The sequence below is a fragment of the Cuculus canorus genome, chromosome 1 (assembly GCF_017976375.1).
Source record: "Cuculus canorus isolate bCucCan1 chromosome 1, bCucCan1.pri, whole genome shotgun sequence".
In the NCBI taxonomy this organism is placed as follows: domain Eukaryota; kingdom Metazoa; phylum Chordata; class Aves; order Cuculiformes; family Cuculidae; genus Cuculus; species Cuculus canorus.
Genome location: NC_071401.1, coordinates 172,041,877 through 172,064,492, shown reverse-complemented (window position 1 = coordinate 172,064,492; position 22,616 = coordinate 172,041,877). Strand labels below are relative to the sequence as shown.

Genomic DNA, 22,616 nt, shown 5'->3' with positions numbered 1-22,616 from the left:
ACATATAACCAAGCCAAGGTGTTCTGTGTCAAATTCTGACAGAAGAGAGACAGCTTCCATTCCCAGAATGGATAATTAAGTGCCGATGAAGCAATTTAATTATAAGGATTTTAATCAAATGCTGTAATTTTTGCCCCCATAAAACTGTGAATAATGATGCACTGAGACTTATTTATGAAACAAACGTCCTTATTGGTCTGCAAATGCAAGGCTTCTGACATTAATTCTCATCTCTTAGCCTGTGCTGTGTCATTGCTCTGTTGTTTTAAACACAACACAACACTTTGCTGAGTGTGCCAGATGCACATGTGACGGCGAATCACCATAAACCTTTGAAAAATCTAAAATATATATATATTAAAAGAGTAAAAAAGATACAGACACAGTTATGGCCCTGCCGTATAGTGTCACACACTCAAAGACAAACAAAGATGCATCTCATTAATAATGTAAACTGTTTGCAAAAGTGAGAGTGGGGGTTTTGTTATGGTCTTCTCAAACACAAGTTCTGTGTCATAAGCTTTGCCACACATGGTGTTGTTTAGGGCAAGACTCCTTTCTCTCTGCAAAGAAGTAAGGTGAGTTGTTGACGAGTCATGGTAGTACCTCAGAGACCAACGGGACTATAAGTGGACAGTGAGGTGGATCCCAAGGGCGTTGCTAGCAACACAAGAACAGCCACATATGGTCCTGCTTTTCTCCTGCTTTTTTCCTGCTCTGGGGAGACCAAAAGTCTGGATTGCAGAGGGAGATGCCAGCGGCTGGCAGGTCTTAGGTATTACTGGAGTTACTGTGTGTCTGTTGAGATATAAATGCCAAATCTAAACCATCCCAAACAGAGCATATTATGAACCTTTGTCAAAAACAGTCTTCTAACAGCGCCTCAGACACAGTTTCATTTGTCTTGGCCCCAAGCGCAGCTGCAGTCTAGGAGTGGTAGTTCATTGTAAACACCTTTAGAGCATGTCAAGCCTCATAAAACTATGATATAGTTTAAAGACAATGATCTGCAGTTATGTAGGGCCAAAGTAACTCCTTCTATGCATCTGCTGAGCTGATTTGTTTTCAAATGTCGATTTAAATTTTAGCTTTTATTATGTGATATTGCTAAAACTATGGTTTTATGACAAATGTGTTCCAATGCAATAAAAATGTGCTTATTTTTCTGCCTACTCCCTGAACTAAGAATAAAATGCCTTAAGGGACTATATATATTTAATAGATTTTCTGAATTAAAAAACCCCAATGATTAAAATCATAATCTTTGGTGGTCCCACATAATATTTTGTAGCTAACATTCATATATAATGTAATATAATCTTGTTTTCTGATGGGACTTATGCCTTCTCTAAGTTTCCTCTCTGTCTAATTAATGTTCCTGCCTGCCATTGATTTTTCAGATCCACCCAGATTTCATTTGTTATTTTCTTTCACTGATTATTTTAATAGCTTGTCTTAATGTAGCATATGTTTGGATTCCTGCTCCAGTTTTACCCTAGCCATTATTAACAATGTAAACTCCTCCTTCATATAGCAATGCTAATGTGCTCAATTAGCCCCATCTTAGCTGGCAAAGCATCGTTGAAGACTTGCATCCTATTTCCTAACGTTTCAATTTCCCATTTTGTTAGCAGATAAAAGCTGATGATAACCCTGTGCTGCAGATTTGGGGCACAACCATGTGCAGTCTTATTTTAGAGACTAAACAGACAGATTGCTTCCCACTTAAACTGCTACCTCATTGGACTATTATCGTCAGGCTAATCGTAATTGCATTCATGTATTTTCTGAGGATGCTAAATACAGGAAGATGCTTTCTATTTCTTGAATACTGGATCAAGTGCACTGCAGAAAGAGGGGGAAAAGCATTAAATTATAGGTGAAAAATATTTCCAAGGGGCCAAAACGTTTTTTTGGGTGGCAAAGGGAAATAAAAGTGGGAAGAAAACAGACACATAAAACCCTACTGTTACGCGGAGGTGATTCAGGCTGGAGGGTAATAGCAACAGAGAGCTCATCACACCATCTGAAGGATGTGAGGTTGGTTGGAGCAGCAACTCATCTAGAGCAGGAGCTGCACACTGGAGATGTCCCAGAGCAAGGTGGAGTGCATGCAAGGAGTGGCTTCACTCCCCATGTGCCTGTGAGTGAGGTGGGGTGGCAAGGGGGTCAAGGTTTCCTCATCAATAGCGTCTCCTAGCGTAGCACACAGCCCATGGGTCCAGGAGCCAGGAAGGAACAGAGCATTAACCCACATTAACTGTGCTGGCTATGAAACACCAAGGCAGCAAAGACATCTGTATTTTTCAGACAATGTATATAACGCATAGTGGCAGACATTAATTTGGCTGAACAAGTAGATGTAATAATGCTACAATTGGTATTATTTTTGAATTAAGAAGGCATACAGCAATTGGACCTTTACCTGCACTAAAGGCTATATGGCAAAGTACATTTGAATGTTTAAAAATTAATGTGATCAAGAAGATGATGAGAGATTAAAGAAGGATTAATTGAGAGACAGAAATTCTACATGCATGTATACAGAGGTGCCGGGGTAAGAAACACTGCTTGGTTCAGGCTTCAGGTGAAGCTTGAGGTGTGACAAATCTGACTCCCCTCTTGTGATCAGAGGAATGCATTGTTGTCATTGCTCTGGATTCTGTCTCTAATGATGACCAGACCAGATGTTCTGGCTTTAAAATAAGCTATGGACAATTAAGTTACTGTGCAAGGAACTGGCAGCGCCAGCTTTCAGTAATTTGCTGTCTGTGTGTGGATGTGATGTGATGGGAGTGGAAAGCAAAAGCAGAAATTTAATATGACCCTTGCTACAGGCATCTTGGATAAAGTACTCTTGGCCGCTAGACAAACGCAGGCCTCGATCCTGCAGAAGCCGATTAGTTTTATACACACAAATAGTCCCACTGTGGCATAAAGCGTGCAGAAATTTATTGGAAGATGACTTGAGAAGGGAAGTGGGAGTGAAGCAAGCTGGAGGAATGACTAATTAAGAAGTAGAAGGCAGTTAAGCACAGGGTAGCAGAAGTTCAGCCACTTGGCTGATCTGTATAGTGGGTGGGTTACAGCTGGACCATCACATCAGATAAAATAACAGGAAGAGCTGAGTGATGGCAATCACAGGAAGAAGACCACCAGGAAGACTAAGAAGTGGAATGATCCTTTTATACCACTGAGCAGGGTGAGAAAGGAGAGGAGGATACATTAAATGATTAATGCAATTATTCACATCTCTGACTCAGGACTGAATGGCCGTGAGTACTTCTTTTTTATGATTGTATTTTGGTTATTTTGCAAGTAACTGGGTCCAAAAGGAACATGCAGTGAAGCCTTTGGGAAAGCAGATTAGGTGGAGAGTCAGCAAATGAGTGAACAAAAATAATGTGTAAATCTAAATATCTGAGGAATTAATATCTGAACAACTGTGTTGGGTGAGAGAGGCAGGGTTGCAAATATGAATGACCATGCAACACAATCTTTAAATCTCATCGTAATAGGCCAGGAGACCATGTAAGAACAAATGAAGAGGGGAAGCCAGAAGAATCCTATCCAATCTGCCTATGACAACTTTGGAGGGATGGCTGCTTAATTCAGTTTCGTAAGCTCTTCAAGTTTTGCCCGTACCTTGCCAAGTCCCTGTCTCTGCTGTTCTGAGTACCTGCTCTTTTAAACCTAATGGCTGCAAATTATAAACTCCATGAACTTGGATGTGAACTACAATATTGCCTAAAAAGAGAAAAAGGCTCATCATCTTCATGGACTTCCAAGAGGCAGGTTGGAAGCGAGGCAACAGAACTCATTTCAGCTTGTCCTGTGCTATAGTATGTCCTGTCTGGTATGTGTCTGGTATGTAGGATCACTGGTGCTCGGTGTCCAGCTTAGCTCTTAGCTCGGCACAGTGAGTCCCATAGTGAAACGGGTGTCTCACCTTCAGGGGAGCCTCATAAGATGTGTCCCTCTGCTGAGCGCCCACCTCTGGGGCCCTTAACAGCAAACACACTTCTTGTCAGGCACACGCCTACAGTCCTCGAACAACAAAAAAAGACTACTTGCATGCAAAGCTTTTACAAATTTGGTCACTGTGACCAAACTTTATTACCCATTTTATGGAACTGTGACAAAAGTCTAGGAATCAAACAACATGGGGATCACAGAGGCTATTATGTTTATTGTGCTGAACAGACTGTGATAATCCATTAAAGGAACATTTTCAACAAGCAAGCGATTCGAAGTACAATCATCGACAGCAACTCTACACGAAGAACAAAGCAAAAAGTTAGAAGACACTCAAAAGAAAAAGTAAACTGTAGTTAAACATCTTGAAGTGTTTTTTTTTTCCTGCAAACACACCTCTCTTGCAGAAATGGTAGAAGAGTTAAATGTCCAGTCTTAGTTAGCAGTGACCAATGACAGCAAAGAACAGTCGTATAAAATTTATCTCCCACAAAAATAAACTATATATATAAAAAATTTTATGATGTTCTCACTGACTCAACGGCCACATGCAATTTTTCAGTCTGAATAAATGAGGTATAGAAGGCCCTAAGAGGTAGTAATGTGTTTTGATTGTACTACAATATATAGAAAATACAAGATTCAGTTCATCAGAGTGGCAAGTCTCTCGGAGGTTGAAGTGTGACACACAGAGAGCAATTATTTCTGTGACATCCACTGAATACAGTGGTTTAAAAACTGCAAAAAACCTCATCCCAAACCCCAAAAGGGACTTGCTAAGGCTTGATTGGATGCCCTTTGAGGTAAGCAGAATTCCTTCTACTGTCTTCAAGTGACACTGGATTTGGCCTGTTAGAGCTACTGTATAGCTAGGACTATTTCTCATTGACTTAATATTAATGTGTCTAGTTGTAATACTCTGATCAGCTCTTTCTCAGCAATTTCTGTCACTGAACCCTCTGTGGGCTTTTGAGGAGGTCTACCTTTCTTGACATTGCCTCGTGGAATAAGCCAGTAAGTAGTTATCTTTAACTGCATTTGGCTTGGTACTAAGCCATACCAACAGACGCCTTCCTGAGAAACTACCCCTGGCCCAGTTATTAACACAATGGTACAAAGTACTGACTAGAAAAGAGAGGAAGAAGTGAAATAAAACAGAAATAGAGAAAATGAAATAGGAGGAGAGGGAGAGAGAGAAAGAACAACAGAAGCGAGAGAGAAAAGAATAAAAAAACCTCTACACAAGAAGCATTTAAAATATATCTGGCTGAAACATATTACAAAATCACATTTGTGTAAAATACACGAAAATACTTGTCAAGTATTTTCTTACAATCTACTAATTATTTCTTTTAAAAACACATATTTGTGATTGCATTATGCAAAAGCTAAGCTTGTTGCCTCCCACCTACAAAGCTTCAAGTTTCTTTGAAGGTTTTTTTTGTTCATTTTTTTAATACGAAAGTAATTTAAAACGTGGTCATTTTCGACAAGTTATTTTACAAAAATAGTTTTGAATTAGGGATTAGTTGCAGTCCTCACTGTTTCAAACGTCTCAAAACTGATGCTGAAAGTAACAAGTTCATTCCATTTAAAGTCTGGAGGTAGGTCTTTGTCAATCAATTAGTCCATTTCTTTAAAAAAATCATTTGAGGTACAAACTTGGACAGTAATATTTAAACATTACAGCTAAATTTTTTTCTATGTCATGTAGTGTCATTGAAGAAAATTATCCTTACAAACCTATCAGCAATTCAGTACAAAAATATATTCAAGTTAACAGTACATTACACAGAAGTCTAGCAGAGAATAGGGTAAGTACATTAAAAAAAACCAAACAGACCAAGAGAAAGAAAAATACATAGTCATGCCAAAACACAATAAAGATATTGCTTATTTAACTGCAATTAAGTGTCGAAGCAGAAATAAGGGGAAAATGCAAATACTCATGATTATCTACCCAGTAAAAATTTCCTGCATTGAATGCGTATAGCAGCATGTATTTATCAGTCTGTTGAGTTAACTGTAAAAATCAGAGGTAGTATTGAATAGTGGGGTAATATTGCATCTGGTGCTAAAAGTGCTGCTTTGAATGAAAAGATGGAGAAATGCCTCTGGCACAGAAGTGCTCAGTGGACCATCCTATGTCAAAATACATTGCTTAAAGTAATGCACGCTGAGGTACGTGGTGGTTCTTACATCATGACTGATGAGCAATGAGGAGAAATTAAATTCTTTTGAAATACTGGTATGGGACGAGTGGAATTAGTTGAAACTAAGCAAAACATGGATTATGTTTGTTCAGATAAATTCACGATTAATTTTGAGGTACCTTTCTGTATGTTTTAAAACACTTTTCTCAATAAAGACTTAGTCATTAATGGCATAAGAGTGTTTGGTGTCAGTCGTTTTTGTTTCCATAGAAAACACCTGGCTCTACAGAAAGCCGACTCCGTCTGGCTTCCTATCCTCCAGAAGATGAGGGCTGTTCATTTTGTCTACTACTACTTCTGCTGATATGTTTGTATCTATAATTATACAACCTATCTTTGTCTTCCTTCCCTTTTGCAAAATGAAAGTACCTTTTTCGTGTTGATTTCTTTCTTCCGATTACCAGCTGAATGAAGTGAAAGATCAGCTCTCATTTTTTTCCTGAAATAACAGTAAGTCTTAAAAAAAAAAAAAAATCAAGTACAAGTCTACAAGAAGGTTACAAAAAAAAAAAAAAAAAAAAAAAGAGTAGTATCTATCCCTTATCTTTGGTGTTCTAAAACAGGGAGTTCACTAAGTAGGGACTGGGTTGCTGGAAGTGTTGCAAGGCTTTAGTGTTACACACCCAGCCTTTCCTATTTCAATGCCCATTATATTGACTATGTTACAAGTTTCTTGTTTATATGCAGTGCAGTGAGTGACATAAACCTGATTCAGAGCTCTTCTTGACCCATTCACCCTTACTTAGCAGCTCAAACAAACTATTAGTAGGTTAAGAAAAAAGAAAACAGTAATTAAAAGTTGCATCATTAATCTGTGTCCCCTTTGTTACAGCAGTTTTTCACTAAACCTGGGACTGTGAAGGGATTACAAAGAAGATGATTAATCAAACCCTTTTTAAGGTTACGCGATTTTTTTTCCCCAGGTGAAAGTGGAAAGACCATGGCAATAGAAAATAAGTGGTCAAGGCAGTGTCTTCTCCCTTCAAAAGACCCAACTGCTGATGAGGTAGAAATTGCATGGTGCGGTCTCCTAGTCTTCCTCTGCAGACTCTTGTGAGGACGTTTCTTCAGTCTCTTCCTAGAATACAAAAACAGAAAAAATAAACACTCTGGTGACAGTACACCTAGGCTGCCACCTCACTCTTCTCTCACCCAGCTGCCAATTACATCCTGGGCTAACAAAATGCCCTTACAGCTGCTATGACATCTCAAGAAGCCGCCTTGGGGAGGAGGGGAAGCTCCTCTGCCTTCCAGTCACCCTACTTTGGTTTGCCAGGCTTTCCTCCTACCCTAGTACCACATAAAAGTAATTTTCGCTTTGCTCCATTATGGGCTTCTTAGGGCCAGCAGACATGGGCCACTAGAAAACAGAAAGCACTTTGAACAGGTATCCAATGTGAAGCGGGTGCTCTGGGAAGCCTGCTCCTTATCCACTGTCGTCCTCCACTCCAGCACTTGCCTTCACGTTTGCCTTCAGCAGCCCTGACTAAACGCAATGCTCTTACACTGCTTATTTAACAAATGTGCAGTACCTTTCAGGACACAGGCCATAAACTGGGGGCAATAAACATTTCTGATAAAAGCCGCTATCAATGAAAAGTTGTTTTTCATCAAACGTTGCACATCATCGCCTAAGATAGCACGTGAAAAAGATCTAGCAAGAAGAGGAATTTACCCCCTCGGCCAACTGAGACCTTTTAAGAATGACCGGCTTAAAACAGCTTATAACAGTCTTCATACTTTAATAGATCTGATTTTCCACATGGCCTCATTTTGTCTGGGTGGCTAACTGACACAATTTATAACTCTCTTCCTTTCCCAGGCCACTACAGTACACCATTCAGCAAAGCATGCCTTAAAGCCTGCCTGCGTTATATGACCAAACTTCCATTCATTAGTGTTTGAAACACCTCAGCTGTGAAGAGCTCCTAAATGCTACCATGTGTGACACTGCCGCGGAGGAGCGGCATCAAGGAAAAGCACTGGGCTTTAATCATAGGCCACTGCTTACTGCAATCCCCTTTCAAAAGGTTTCGACCTCCCCTCCCCAACTCCCCACAAGACTGAAAAAAAAAAAAAAAAAAAAGCTGTAAATCCAGGGAATAAATGTAAGTATAAATGAATGGATGACAGCTTAAAAAATATAACCATAGCAGCATCAAGACATGAGATTTCACACTGGTTTTGTTTAGTCTGCTTTGGGTTATGTGAGAAATGTGAAAAGCGTGAAGCAAACACTCTCCCCTCTCCCTTCAAATTCCCACCCCCTGCTAAAGCTCAGGCCTCAGATATTTAAGCCAGTAGTTTTTATCTCCTGACTAGGAAACAGGCTATGACCCTGGGGTACTCTCTTGAGCACCAGGCACAAAGAAAGATGTAGCATGATCAAAGCCGTGGACAGAGGAAAGAGCAAAGGCAAGTGTCAGCTGCCCTCTGACCTTGACTTTTCAATTAATATTTAAATTCCAGAAGACATCGATCTATCATGCAGATGAACAATTTCTTCCTCACAACTTGTGTCTGCTTGTAGCAAGGTTATATTCACAGTGCTGCCATGAAAATGATCCCTGACTCATGGAAGGATTAAGCGAGTTTTAGCCTATCCCTGGCAGCATCAGGGAACTCCACTGAATCCCATTAACACGTAATGCATTTTTCTTGCTTACTTTCCCCACAGAATGGGGCTGCAACTGTTACGACATTTCAGTCAGTAAGAAAACCAGCATCTGCAGGCATCTAACGAAGGGCTAATTTGGGCTGCATGTGCATAGACAGTGCAAAACATGCTGGTTTGGGCCTTGGTAATTCAGAATTTTGGATGGTCGAGGCAAACACCAGCTTTGTCTCCAAGCCAAGTATTTCAGTTAAAAATTACAACTGTGGATTCTGTGTGCTTTTTAACATAACACAGATAGACAAGTTTTGGTATACGATGATGATCACTTGTTTAACTCCTTACAGCACCACAGTCATCCCTGAGCCTCTCATCATCATTTCCCAGAAGACAGTCCACACACATGGGCACGAAGCTGCAGCTCACTTTGTTTTACGCTTGGCTTGTCAAGCCTAGTGAAACCTGATGTACTCGTTTGCCGTGAAAGTGGACTTCCAATCACAGAATAAGGACAAGGAAAAGGCAAAGTATGTGGAAAGACATGCTTCAGAGCCCAGCCAGGGTGGCTACAGAGAACTATGTTTAGTTAAAGAGTTGCCCACTCTAGTGATTTTCTCTGCGAATCTCACAGTAGTTTTTCCCCTTCTACACTCTGCTGCAGCGACCAAGAATATAAATGAGAAGCTCTTCCTTCACCTACTATGTTCATGTAATGAAGGATGAGTTTCCCTCACGTGCATATGTATACGAAAAATATGTGTAACTGTAGTACCTGGAACGATTAGAAGCCAAAAATCAAGCTATTCCCCCCTAAATATTTTAAAAATACACCAATTATTAAAAAATATTTGAGACCAGCAGACTTCAAATTCACATCAGTCTTGGGAAAGATTTTTTTTATGAAGAAAAGCTGGCAAAGGGAACAGATTGTTGAGCAGGAAAAAGAAAACTTTCCTTCCCTAAGTTCATTCCTTGCAACAGACTAAGATAGCTTAGTTACAGATGGGTGGTTTTAAGCCAATATATCACGTACATCCCTTGTCAAGACACAGATGCCAACATGACTGCAGCTCTGAAGTGCTTACAACTCAAACAAAGGGATAATACAGACATATATGCATGGAGGGACGCAAAGGAAGAAGCAAGCAGAGGTTCTGAAAGAGAAAATGCAGATGTACGTGACAAGAACAGAGAGGGAGTTTTGCACTGGTGAAGAACTGGTTGAAAATAGCAGCAGGTCGTGCGGCTGTGATCCTCAACCCAGCCTCTGCCTCTACAGCACCCACACACGCACACACTTCCCCCAAAAAGATGGAGGGGAGCAGGCATTTTGAAAACTGTGCACCCCTTAGAAGTTGCAAACCTGCTCTGCACTGAGTCAGTTCAGCCAGAGATTCCCTGAAGTGCACTATGTGGCACATCAGGGCACTGGGTATGTCTGAGAAAGGGTGCTCTACCATCACTCAGCCCCCTCCAGGCACTATCAAGATCCTCACAGACCCATCAAGGTTGATAGATCAGCCATATATCATAGGATCAGACCCTAAGTCAAACGTCAGAGGAGGAACTGGGGCTGGAGTGAAATTTTTAAGTTCAGATGCGCTTCTGATCAAGGTGAAGAGAAGTGCGAAAATCAAGAAGGAAAGCATAGTCATTAGAGCAGACGTTAGAAATCCAAGTCAGCCTGTTACAGCCTGATAGCCATACAGAGCATAAATTCAGCAACACCACCACAGGAAGCACTCAGCCAAGAAGCAAAGGTTTCAGGTTACATAGCAGCCTTAATTCAGGTTGTTCTCACTTTTTAGGTGCATTCACTGTAGTTGTGGAGACAGAATGGTGACATGCGTTAATTGACCGTAAATGTTCATCGATCCAGTTTTGCCTTAAACAAGTACTCCCCTGGTTATTTGTTTTCAGCTGCTGCAAGCTCATGAGAGGCTGGGCTAGCAAACTGCACAGAGAAACCTGAGAAAGTTTCAAACTAATAAGGTGGGATCCAGCTACAAGGGAAACCACAGCTGCACAGAGCTCAGGGTGAACAAGACAAGCACCTGAAGAGCAGAGCATATACTCAAATGCACAGCTCAAGCTTTACTGCCTGCTACTCACACAATATCCCAAGTGGCTCCACATGCATCCACGTGCCCTCCATACATGTATCCCCAGGGGCTGACTGACACGGGCATGTTCTGCAGAAGCTGTTTCACTTCGCATGCTCTGTCCTTAGTTGTCCCATGCATGAGTGTGTTTATCCTGAGCTGCTAAATATCACAGCGTGATATTGCAAGACAAAATCTAAGCTAGCACGCTGAGCTGTTTCCACCCTTAACTGCTGTTAACAGCCCTACCAAGCCAGGAGTGATGTGGAGCTGCTGTCTCTCCTAAAAGAGAGCATCATGAAAGCTTTCTCCACAGCTTCTATGTGTACAAAAGTTTAACAAGTCTTTTCCTGGGGATGGTATCACTGCCAAGTGGCTAGCAGACATGGACACTGGACTGGGACCCACCAGTGCAGCCCCTTTACCCACTGATCTTGGGTCGCAGTAGGAGAGAAAGGACAGATGTCTCCCAGTAGCTCAGAGCAGGCACCTGCTCTCAGAAGGGCTGCTGTGCAGAGGGTTGGCACTGCTGTTGTTACCACTGATTCAGCAGTGGTGAAGGTAACAAAAGGGACCAGGAGGCAGGATAGCAGGCTTTGGTTAGAAGTTCTATCTGCAGCCAGCAGACCTGTTTGGGCTTTCTCAACACAATTTCAATATATGTACATCCTTGGTGGGATATGGTTGCCTAAAGATAGGAGCCTGAGGCTGTTTCAGTGGGTATATCATCTGGTATCCAGCAGCCAGGCCAGAAGCCTGCTGGTCTCCTATTTCATGCCCACTTGCTCTGTGTGGATGTCTATGATCCCCTAGAACACCTAAAAGGGCACAGCATAGCAGTGTTGCAATGTGTAGATCCGTTAACCCTTTGCAGAGCTATAATTCTGCTTCTTTGCTTTTGAAGGTTCCCTACTATGGAAAAACTAACTGGTGTATGCTGCAGGAATATGTGAAGTGATAACCAGCAGCACACGCACCTCATTCCTATAGCTCAGTGATGGCACCATCTAGAATGGAGCTGTGCCACGAATGACCATATACAAACGACAGCGTCTTTCCAGGTCAGAGGGACCCATTGTTCCCAACGGACTTCCTTCCCATCACATCTTGCACGGGTGAAATGTAGCGCTACCTGCCACCTGAGGCCTTGATCTGGTGATACACATTTGATTGGTGCAAGCTATTTTTCTGGCAGTACAAACAGGTAATAGCATCCTGATGTCCTCAAGAACAGAAAGGCTTAATTCAGTCTTCACATGTCCTCTACAACCCTTTTTTGACAGAGGGCCAAACATGATCACAACAAAATCAGATGATGAGACAATTATCAGTGTCTGACAGGAGCATTCCCTCCACCTGCAGAAGAGTAACTGTTTGACATTTTTGTAAAAATGTTTGTTCTGTTCTAATACCCTGGGGTGAAGCTCCTTTACAGCTACTGCAGAGTTAATTGCCTTTGCCTCACGATACTCACTGGCAATTCAGCCTGCAATTCCGATTTTCCCACCTCCTACTCATGAATATATGAACCATGGATTTAAAAAAATAGATTCAGTTTTGTGAGATAAATTGCAGGATGATGGTGATGCTATGTATGGAGCCTCCAAAATTGTCAGAGCTTTTATTTTATAACATAGTGTTAGTTATCAGCACAGATTTTGCTGGCTTTCTAAGCCTGAGAGGGTATGCTGGAACAGATACATCAAAAAAGAACTGCTGAAGAGAGCAACTTCCAAGCTATGGACTATGGTCTGCTGTTAACTTGTCGGGAAAACTCTGTCATGCAAGCTAATGTTTTCAGTGGAGTCCTTGAAGCCAGTGGCTCCTGTTGCAGGCACAGGGGTCTGTGCTGTGCCCAGCTAAGACACAGCACCATCCCAAGTGCTCCACAGCCAATGCAATAAACCACTCGAGGAATAGTGCTAACAAACACGCAGAGTAGGTTTGCTCTGTTAGGGTGGGATCTTCGATCTTCCCTGCAAAGCACACTGCTGAGCTCAAAGATGTCAGCTGTCACTCAGCAGTACGGCAAACTTTTGATTTAAGAAGATGGACTCAGAGCTCGAATTTTTTTGCAGGTATTTATTTCACACATCACAATAAAAGGATTTATTAAGGCAGAAGAGTGATTCTGTGATTCTGTGATCATGACCTCATATAGAGAGGTGTCACAACTCCTCTTACTGCTCAATTAAAGCATGTTTTTAAAAAGGCCATGTAAAAGAAATTCTTTCAATACAGAAACCTGTATCTGAACACAGGTGAGCCAAGCAGCCCACAAGCAAGCAATTTCTGTATGCTGTCATTGCTAGCATGCAAGAAGGATCATGACTTCTGTAGCCTGGTGGTTAAAAGCACAATTAAGGCCTCTGCCTACAGAGCAGTTCTGAGACCCTCTGACCTCTCTTAGTGCTGTTTCTGCAGTCATTGACTACAGCATGGAAGAGATCTGGAAGTATGTCTCCCCAAGGAAGCAAAACTCTCAGTGCTTAAATGACATTAAAGATAAATAGAGAGATGAACAGAGAAGTGACAGCCCATGGGGCAGTTTTGGGTTGAGATTTAAGGACTGTAAACCAGCATTCTCGCTTTACATGTCTAGGTCCCTATGGTCCTCTAATGGTCTACCTTGTCACCTAAGGATTTTGGCCTTCAAAAGACTACAGACTTGGCCTCAGCACAAGTCCAATATTTGGTTATCAGCAAGCAGCCCTGCTGAGATGCCACTTAACTTTACCAGTGCCCAAGTGCATGCTGGTGGGCATGTGCAGAGCTGCTTAATGTTCCTGGGAGCAGTCTAAGGGCTGGCAAGTCTCTTAAAGATAATGCTGACTTGGAGATGTCCTCAAAGTTTCCACAGTCAGGAAAGCAACGCACAACAGGCAGAAAGAATAACTTATCTTTGAAGTGTGCACCTACACAAAAGCACTGGTTTGGAAACTCACATGCAGACTTCTTTTGAAATTCCCATGCTCTCTGATTTGAAGGAGATACTTCAAACTGAGTTTTCTACCTTCTAGGAAGAAGCCGACCCACCAAGCTATTGTGTACAGAGGATGCCTCTTTCTTCTACAGAATTCATTCCAGTTTTATACTATCAATCAAATATTGTGTGAGGGATGCAAAGGGAGCAGAAAGAATAAAGCATAACACCGATGCTGTCCTGCAGGTGACCAGTTTGTGGATTTTCAGCTGCACAGTTAGTAAGCAAATTAAGGTTGTCCTCTCCTTTCACTGCTGGAACAATATTGCTTGACTAGCAAAAAGGCTGCTCATGAGGATTACTGGATAATCCACATGCCTAGCTGTTGGAGTAAGTGCACTAGCTGGGGCAGCCAGGGTGAAGTTGCTGAGGCTGTGCAGGGACTCAGCTGCTGGTGAGCATGGCCCAGGCCAACCACAGCAGCAGAGGTCAGAGAGAGCTACCACCCTTGCACACCCAGGAACCACTTCTACAGATCCCCTTCCTCTGCTGGAGGAAGTGTCTAGTAGAGTTTGGCAAATTTTCGTCCTTGAGCAACAAGTTCAGATAACTGGAGGGGACCAGGACAATGTTCAGGAGTATCCCTTCAGGAAAGCACAGGACAGGACATTTCTCATTAAGTTAGAACTGCCTTCTTTAAACATAGATTCAAGTCTCTTCTTCCTGTTAGATTAAGGAGGAATTCAAAACCATTTCTCTATCTCCTAACTTATCTCCCACTAGGAGAACCGCTTGATATAATGGAGTGATAATGAGTCTCTCTGATTACTCTGCTTGAAAGGGCTTATCTGACACAGGAAAACTTCCAGAGACAGAAAGACAGGCTGGTGGACATTTAGATACCCTAAAAAGTAACTGCCTTAGGCTCTGTTTCTCAATGTCTCCTTACAGATGGGCTTGAACAAACCTCAGCACCAGGTGCCCAAGGTTGCCTTTGATTTTAGAGCAGCCCTGAAGTTAACTAAGCAATGAGTTTTCTGCAAGGCAGCAGGTCACTCAGTGCTGAAGCTTTTGAAATTGAGACTTAGCTGTCTCAATTATGTCAGGCCAGATTTCTTAAACGCATTTTGGCATCTGAGTATAGCAAGTGCCTTTTTGACCTAAGCAGGTCAAAACACTTTGAAAATATCTGTTCCCCATGTGATCAGAAGGAGTTAAAATCTCTAGCAAAATCTCAGTAGTGACCAGAAGAATTTTTCAGGAGGCACCATTTAAAGTCTGCAAAGCACAGACCTCAAGCAAAAATGGTGCTTGAAGCAATCACGGGTGCTGTGGTAACACTGACAGAGAGGTATTTTGCCTTGGAGAGCGAGAGCTTCAAACCTACAAGATGTAAACAGTTCTGGTGGGGAGGAAATAAAATATTAAGGAAGAGAAGGCAGTGGTACTGTTAGAAACATATACAACCGAGCTGGACTAACCTCAACTTTGAAAAGCTTTTCTTACAAATCTCTTTCAAAAGCTGTAAACTGGAGGAGTGGCAAACTGCTCTGCATTCACACAGCACACAATGCTCCAGAGCTGCTCCAGAGCCAAAATCCAGGCTGCAGTGTAAGGCAACAGATTCTCTAATAATGGCCTCTAATCACTAATATTTACGCCATAATTAGATGAAAAATAATAAAAAAAAAAAGGTAGATGGCAACCTTTAAAAACCCTCAGCCTCGTACAGTCCACTGAAACACTATGGGTCACTGCATTAGCTCTGTTTTCTTATGGCAGTGGAGACAGCAAAGGCCAAAAGAATACTGGAGCCACACAGGTGAACCCAGGGGAGTTTGCCTTCCTTCTGAGCCCCTGTGGTACTGGGAACAGTGCCTAGTTCTGTGCATATTTTATGTTGAGCGACGGAGGAAGGACTACAGTGAGGGTCTCCATCCTCATGGGGGAATGGAGTAGAGAAAGGAATGCGAGGACAGGCTTTGAAACGGAGGTCAAGCCCGCATCATTTGCCTTTTGCCCACCCCCCCCTTATTTTAGGACATGAAAAGGAGAATAGAGTTAAGCCCTGTTAGATTTCTATTCTCCTTCCCCTTCCCTCCCCCTCCCAAAGCGACTGCTTGTTACAGACAGGAAGCAACTGCCAGAAGTTATTCACCTCCAATCCTTTATCACTTAAAAAAGCATTACGGCTCGGCCCATGGAGCCACTGGCAACCGTGGTTTGGAAACAGCTCTCTATCTGTAATGATAAATAATAAAATAAAGCGTCTTCCCTTTTGAATCCCAGCTGAGAGATTCTGCCAAGTGATCAAACTTGTCTGAACCTCAGAGCAGCAGCTTTGAAGTAATAAGAACGAGATTGAAAACCTGCAGCCAAGAGCCGCACACACCTCATTAGAGCCCAGCCATGCGGGAAGCTTGAGCGGCAGTCGCTGGGCTCACCCTCGCGTACCCACTGGAAAGGGGCTGTGGGAAGGGAAGATAAAAGAGCCTTTCACAGTGGAAGTGCACAGGTGACATTTTTATGAGCACGAGCCCCGAGGCCGAGTGGCTGCGCACGCCATGGCGGGCAGGGTCGCAGGGGGCTCTGCTGCTGCCATCGCTCTCCCCGTTTTTCCTCTTTTTTTTTTTTTTTCTTTTTTTTCCTTTTCTGAAGGAAAGAGTTTAACGTACAAGGCTTTACCTTCCCCAGGTTGTGCTTCGAAAAGCCCCCCAAATGAGAAACATATTTCTGAAAGACAGCGAGCTGGGTTCTCCGATCTGGTGTGGTAGAGTTCATGTGAGACTTTGTGGTATAATTCAGCTAAATAATTTTTTTCCTTCAAAAAAACCCCAAAGAAAACAAATACTCTAAAGTTTAACAGACTTGTAAAGCGCTTTTAAAACCGTCTGAAGAGTTTAGTCATAGATCTTTACCACACAGACACTGGTGAGGCTGTGTGCTGGCAGTAAGGCAGAGTATTTAACTTTGAGAGCTGAAGTTCTGGGTTTAATTTTCAGTTTCAGACTAAACAGCAGGTCTGCAGCGAAGGGCAGGGCGACGACTCCTGAGCAAAATGGGGTAATGGAAATGCTTCTCTTGCAGACTTTACTGATTTTGTAGCCACGGAGCACCACTTTGTGCAGGCAAAAGCACAAAATCAGAGAAGTTTGTGTTGGTTTTAATAAACTGCCCCCCCCCCCCCCCCCCCCCCGCCTCTGGTCCCCTACCTTTTTTACTGCAAAGAATTCTGCTGCTGTTTTATTATGTAATGCTGCAGGCTAAAAATATACCCCTAATTTAAGCCATCTTGCCAATAAATATACAAATATCAGGTAATCCAGAAAGCGTAGTTACGGTTTAATGACATACTCCTCTTGTCATCTTAATATGTTCAACTTCTAAAGGATTTAGAGCAATGCACTTAAAGTTTTTTTTTTCAGGTTCTTTACTATTTTCACACAGTGTGGTGGAAAGGGTGATAAAGTATGGTCCTCTTCAGCACGAAGCAGCAACTCAGCTTTTCAAGCTCCACCTGTGCCATGATCCATGCTACCACAGTGTGAAGCTTTTTCTTTCTCTAAGTAAGACAATCTGATTCAAAGGAAGTGGGGCTGTCCAACTTAATGGATAGTGATTATTTTCTTTTGATTATAGAACTTTTTATGGTAGTTTCTTTTCCAGTTGAACACATCTATATTCTATAATCAAATCAGAAAAGGTATCCTGGTGGAAATGTATGTTCAAAACATGTTTTCCTTTAGGACTGAGACAGATTTACTGCAATCTATACCTCAATGTTAACCTAGTCTCCTCTTCCTAAATATAAAAAATACAAGTATAAATTGCAGTTAATGCTTCACTGTGTAACAGAGTTCTCAGGAGACTATTACAGCGATGGGTGAGCTGCCTAACACACTGTAACTGTCTCTTTGCTGTACTGATTTCAGTTTCCAGATTTCGCCTCAAAGTAAGCATGAGAATCAGGGAAGAGAAGGGGGTGGAAGCCATTCACTCCCCTGAATCTGATATCTCCTGGGTCCTAGAACTCACATGTCCCTTCCTTCCAGACTCAAGTCTGGTTTCAATGGAGCTCTCATTTTTCTTCCCACTAATCCTGCCGTGAGATCAACCATTGGTAACTCTGTGACAAATTAAATACCAGGATGTGGGAAATACGAGATCTGAATTCGGGCAAAATGTCGGTGATTAATTTTTTTTTATTTCTCTCCTCCTCTTTTCCCATGGTTGTTGTGTGGCAAATAACTCTCCAAACCTGAAATCAGAGATCGGCCCTGAACAATGTGACTACACTGACAGAGCAGTGGCAAAGCAAGAAGTATGCTGACAATATGTCTTTTTAATACAAGCAACAATCATTTCTAAAGAAAGATTTCATCCAACATTTTCTTAAAACACTGACATCTCCAGAAATGCCTTTCAATAGGATCAACAGCAGAACTTTATCACGGTGATCTGCTGGAGTGGACTTCATAAAGAATTTAACATTTATGGTATTTGGCTTCCAATGAAACAGAATTCATTAGGTAGTTTGCTATGACGATGTGAGTGCTGCAATGCCCAACAGCGGGGCAGTCATTTTGAATGGTTCTTTTCCTTACTCAGTGTGAGAAAACACATTTATTTATTTAGATCCTACAAGAATGAACTCAGGACATTTACAAAGACTGGACTGCCCAAACGTTTAAATCCTTCATGCACTGTTTGGCATTGTGCTGATGCCTGTAAACCACCTAAGTACGTGTGGCCTTGAACGTGAAGTATCTAGAAGCATAATTCTCACTTCATAGTCTACTAAGAGGTTGTGACACTCCCAAACTTTTTACACTATCTAAAAACACAGCAGCACCATGCTCACGATATCCAATGAGCAACTGATGACCATGAGCTGCGAACCGCCTCCCAAACAGCAGCCTGTCTGTCACAGCTGGCTTGGTTGCTTCACACCATCAGAGCACTAAGAGACAGCACAGTGACAGCACCAATGGAAGTGACACAGGACAGAAGCTCTGTTGGGGAAAATGGTTTTAGAGTGTCTACCATGTTTTTATTTCATGCTGACTTTTATGAATCCTTTGCCTGAGCTGCAAGGAAAGAGGCATGCTCATGGTCCAGCCTATTCATCCCAGCCTTAATGTTTGGCACAGGTGTCCCAAGCTGATGGTCCACCCCAGGAGGCAAGATGTCATCCCAGGGTGGCATGGCAGCACTGATTTCAAGGAATTAAATGCACCAAGTTCCACAAATGCGCTTTGCGACTGACAGAGTAGCTGTGAAGTGGTTCTTATTCTTCCTCTATTCCAAGACTGTTATTTTGGGTAACAACAGGACCTTATAAAATTTCCCAGATGTCATGGAAACTCTAGAATAAAATGCGATATTGGCTTCTTATTGCTTCCATCCAGGATATGTGTAAAGATGTATATCAGTTAATAAGGGCTGAGCATACTGCTCTTTTCTCTATCCAAATATTTTTTAATAGTCCTGGTATGCAAATACTATAACTGACCATCCCAGCAAATTAAATATTTAACAGATAAAAATGTATTTACATTGGTCTTAACTTTGGTTTTAATTGTGTTTACCTTATTCACATCCATATGTCATTTTTAACATACAATTTCCAGCAGTATTTATATGGTCCTACACTAGCATGGAAAAGATGAAGCAATTTCTAGAAATGGATACATAGAAAGTTCATGTCCTCTGTTTTTCAGCCCCACACGTGAGCTGAGTTATAGCCCTGGAGTAACTCTAGATAATATTTATGTCTGGAAATAGGGCATCTTTCAGTTACTTCAGCAAGGTGTAGAGGAGCAACAACGATACTGACTGTGAAAGATGCAGAGCCATTATGAGAAGCTCAGGAATCAAGCTCTCAGCCGATTCTTTGCTGATCAGCATTTTGATTATTTTCCTTGCTGTATGTCCAGAGGCTGATCATTCTGGTAGTTTCAGCCTTCTGGCTATCATTCTAGAAACATCTTAAAATGATCAAAATTTTCATCCGGTAACCAAGTACTGCCTAGAATCCCATATGTCTGTGAAGTAAGATACCCAAGTGTTAGCAGTACAGAGTTTTGTTACTCTTGGAAATCTTAGCCAAAATACGTAGCATGTGTATGCAGAAGTAGCACTGTTTAATTTACTCTTGAATAACAATTTAAACACTGTTCCAGCCATACTCTACAATGGTGTTTCCCCACGCACACATCACAGCCCCTTCTCTTCTGGCTATCCTTAGTGAGATATTGGTCCATGTCAAATTGCAGCTAAGTTCTGAACTAGATGGAGCACCTCTCTAAATAGCATTTGTGGCCACAGTCATGGGGTCAAACACAAAGCCACTCTCCCCATAGCCATCACCTGCCTGTCTCAGTCTTCTTCCCCATGCAGGGAGGAGAGAGGAAGGAGGTGGGGAGAGAGAGAGGAGGAGATCTGCTGACTTAGGGAAATGTTTTAGCTTACTCTTCAGCCTCAAGCTTTCTACCACCAACTTCTGTGTCTGCTCGGAGTGCTACACATGGGGCAGCTCAACAGCTGTAGCCCCTGAACATTTCTATGTGTTTTCAGGAATAGGTCTTGCAGAACCCACAGACTTGAGAGCATGCCTGTACTGAATGGACAAATGTGTGACCAGCGCTGCATTCAGAAAGCTGCTCTAGGGCTTGTCTCAAAGGAATTATACGTTACATGTCTGAACAGTTAAAATAACTTTCTTTTGCTCTATATAAAATGGGACTTGCACACTGCAATACTTGGTGCTAATGGCTTCAAAGGCAGCAAGAGGCTCACCCAGCACGGTGCTGACCAAGGCACCTCTACTTCTTCGGCAGGCACCTCAGTCTGCCCTGCGTTACGCTGGTAAGCTAAGCAAGAGGATGCATGATTTAGTCAGTAGGAAATCTTTAACAGATGGGACCATTCAAAACCCTGTTTCTTTTCTGAACTCAGTCATTGCCCAGCAGCACTGAGGCCAGAGCCGCTGTGAAGCTGGGACTCAACGAAACTCTCTTCCTTCTGGTTGTTTGCTCTCTGGCTCTTTGACCTTTGACTCATTAGCTGCACTGCGTCCCAGGTTCAGTGAGCGGCATGGAGAACGTTTCTCCCTTAGCAGTCTGGGGTGCTGCTGAGATGAGAAATGGAGCTGCTTCTCGGGTCAGCTACTTGCAGAGCCACTCCTGCAGCCACCACAGTCGTACGAGAAGCAGGCTACCTCTGCTCCCCTGCAAAGCTCATTCCACTCCCACTACCACATACTGAATCCTAGCAGAGGCCATATAGGGTTTCTAAGTCCAAAATCATGTGAGATGTGAGCCTGGGATAGGTGGCACTTTATGACAGTGCAGCTGCTGTGCAAGCGCCCCTAACTCCTGTGGTAAAGCTAAGGTGCCTGCTGACTGCAAGAGAGACCAGGCAGGTAGAGATCGGGGTATTTGTGACTTTCTCTATTAAAATTACAAATTCTGCCAGCAAGGCTACCTGTATATCTCCTGGTAAACCAAAATGATGGAGGTTGGGATTACAAAGGTTATTTGAATATCTCGTTATGATGCACACTTAAATGCTTAACTACTTTCGTAAAAACCATCTGCCTGTTCTGTTTGTGCTCTCCAAGAAATTATGTAAATGCTGGGTGAGCTCTTCCAATGTTTTCATTACTGGTGGGATGGGTTCAGTTGAAGAAAATACTCAAATGTGCTATGTGCAAAAGCAATTTTATAAAAGTTATTTTTATAAAATTGATTTGTGGTAATGAACCTATGGGCCTAGTGTTCATTGGGTGAAAATGTACTTTGCCATCACAACACTGAGAGGCCAGCGTGTACCTAACAGTGTCAATAAAAGAAACTATAAAAAAACGTAAAAAATTGCCTTATAAAGCAGCAACCTACATCTTCAGATCACTGTATGTATTTCTGATTTTTGACTCTTTAAAAGTGACTTGAGTATACTCCTGTCTTGAAAGTAATTTTTCTCCTTTTCTTCCCTGCCTTCCGGTAACATAATGTCTCAGCTTATGCGTTTCATTAATTTACAGGCAAATTTCTGGAAACAGACATCAAAAAAATGTTACTCTATCATGACTATGTAATAAATGACAATAATAAATACTTAAAAACTTGGAAACCTGTATCTTTGATTTAGGTATTTAGGAGTAACCTCATTTAATTATGTTATTTAGAGTCTACTCAGAAGCTATGTCAGATTAATAAAAAAATATTTGCTGTCAGAAATACTTGAATTCCTCTTCTAGCCCTCATTCTTTAGAACAGGTTGGTGCTTTCTCTGTTCATAGAACTGGTAATTGCAATATCTATATTTTCTCTCTGTTTAAAAACAAAAAATTAAAAAACCCTTTTTCTTTTCTTTTATGTAACCAGACAAACTATTCATTCTCCCTGTCACAATAAACTGATTATAAAAGAAGACTGAATACATCTTCCTTTGGAAACCACATCATGCAAATGCCACCATTTTGCCTTGGAAGTAGAAATAAGGTAAGGATGTAGAGCTCAACACCCTCCACCAGACTCAACCTATTACATCCATGAAGAAAATAAGAGACTTTCCGGATTTTCTTAAAATCAAATTCAAACCTCTCCAATGGTAGTTTTATTCCTGCAGTTCAGACATCCACCTAATTTCTTAATAATTCTGGCTGTAATCCACAAGTTTGATATTACTGTAATTCTGTTTGTTTTTTATTTTACAGCAAGCAATCCTTACAGGTTACTTGAAATATAAACAGCAGAACTAGTAACAATGAAACATAATTTTCAAAT

General features: G+C 41.8%; 1 protein-coding gene across 3 annotated transcripts in view; it reads right to left on the bottom strand.

The window, feature by feature from the left end:
* Positions 1–4,125: 4,125 nt before the first annotated feature.
* HMGA2 (high mobility group AT-hook 2) overlaps positions 4,126–22,616 on the bottom strand; it is a 118,230-nt gene continuing 99,739 nt past the window's right edge. For all 3 annotated transcript variants that reach the window (XM_054056760.1, XM_009563372.2, XM_054056762.1), the window contains one exon: positions 4,126–7,266. Coding sequence is in view for 2 of the 3 variants with exons in the window: in XM_009563372.2 (XP_009561667.1) it covers positions 7,219–7,266 (48 nt within the window). In the remaining variant the exon portion in view is untranslated. The remainder of the gene's footprint in view (positions 7,267–22,616) is intronic.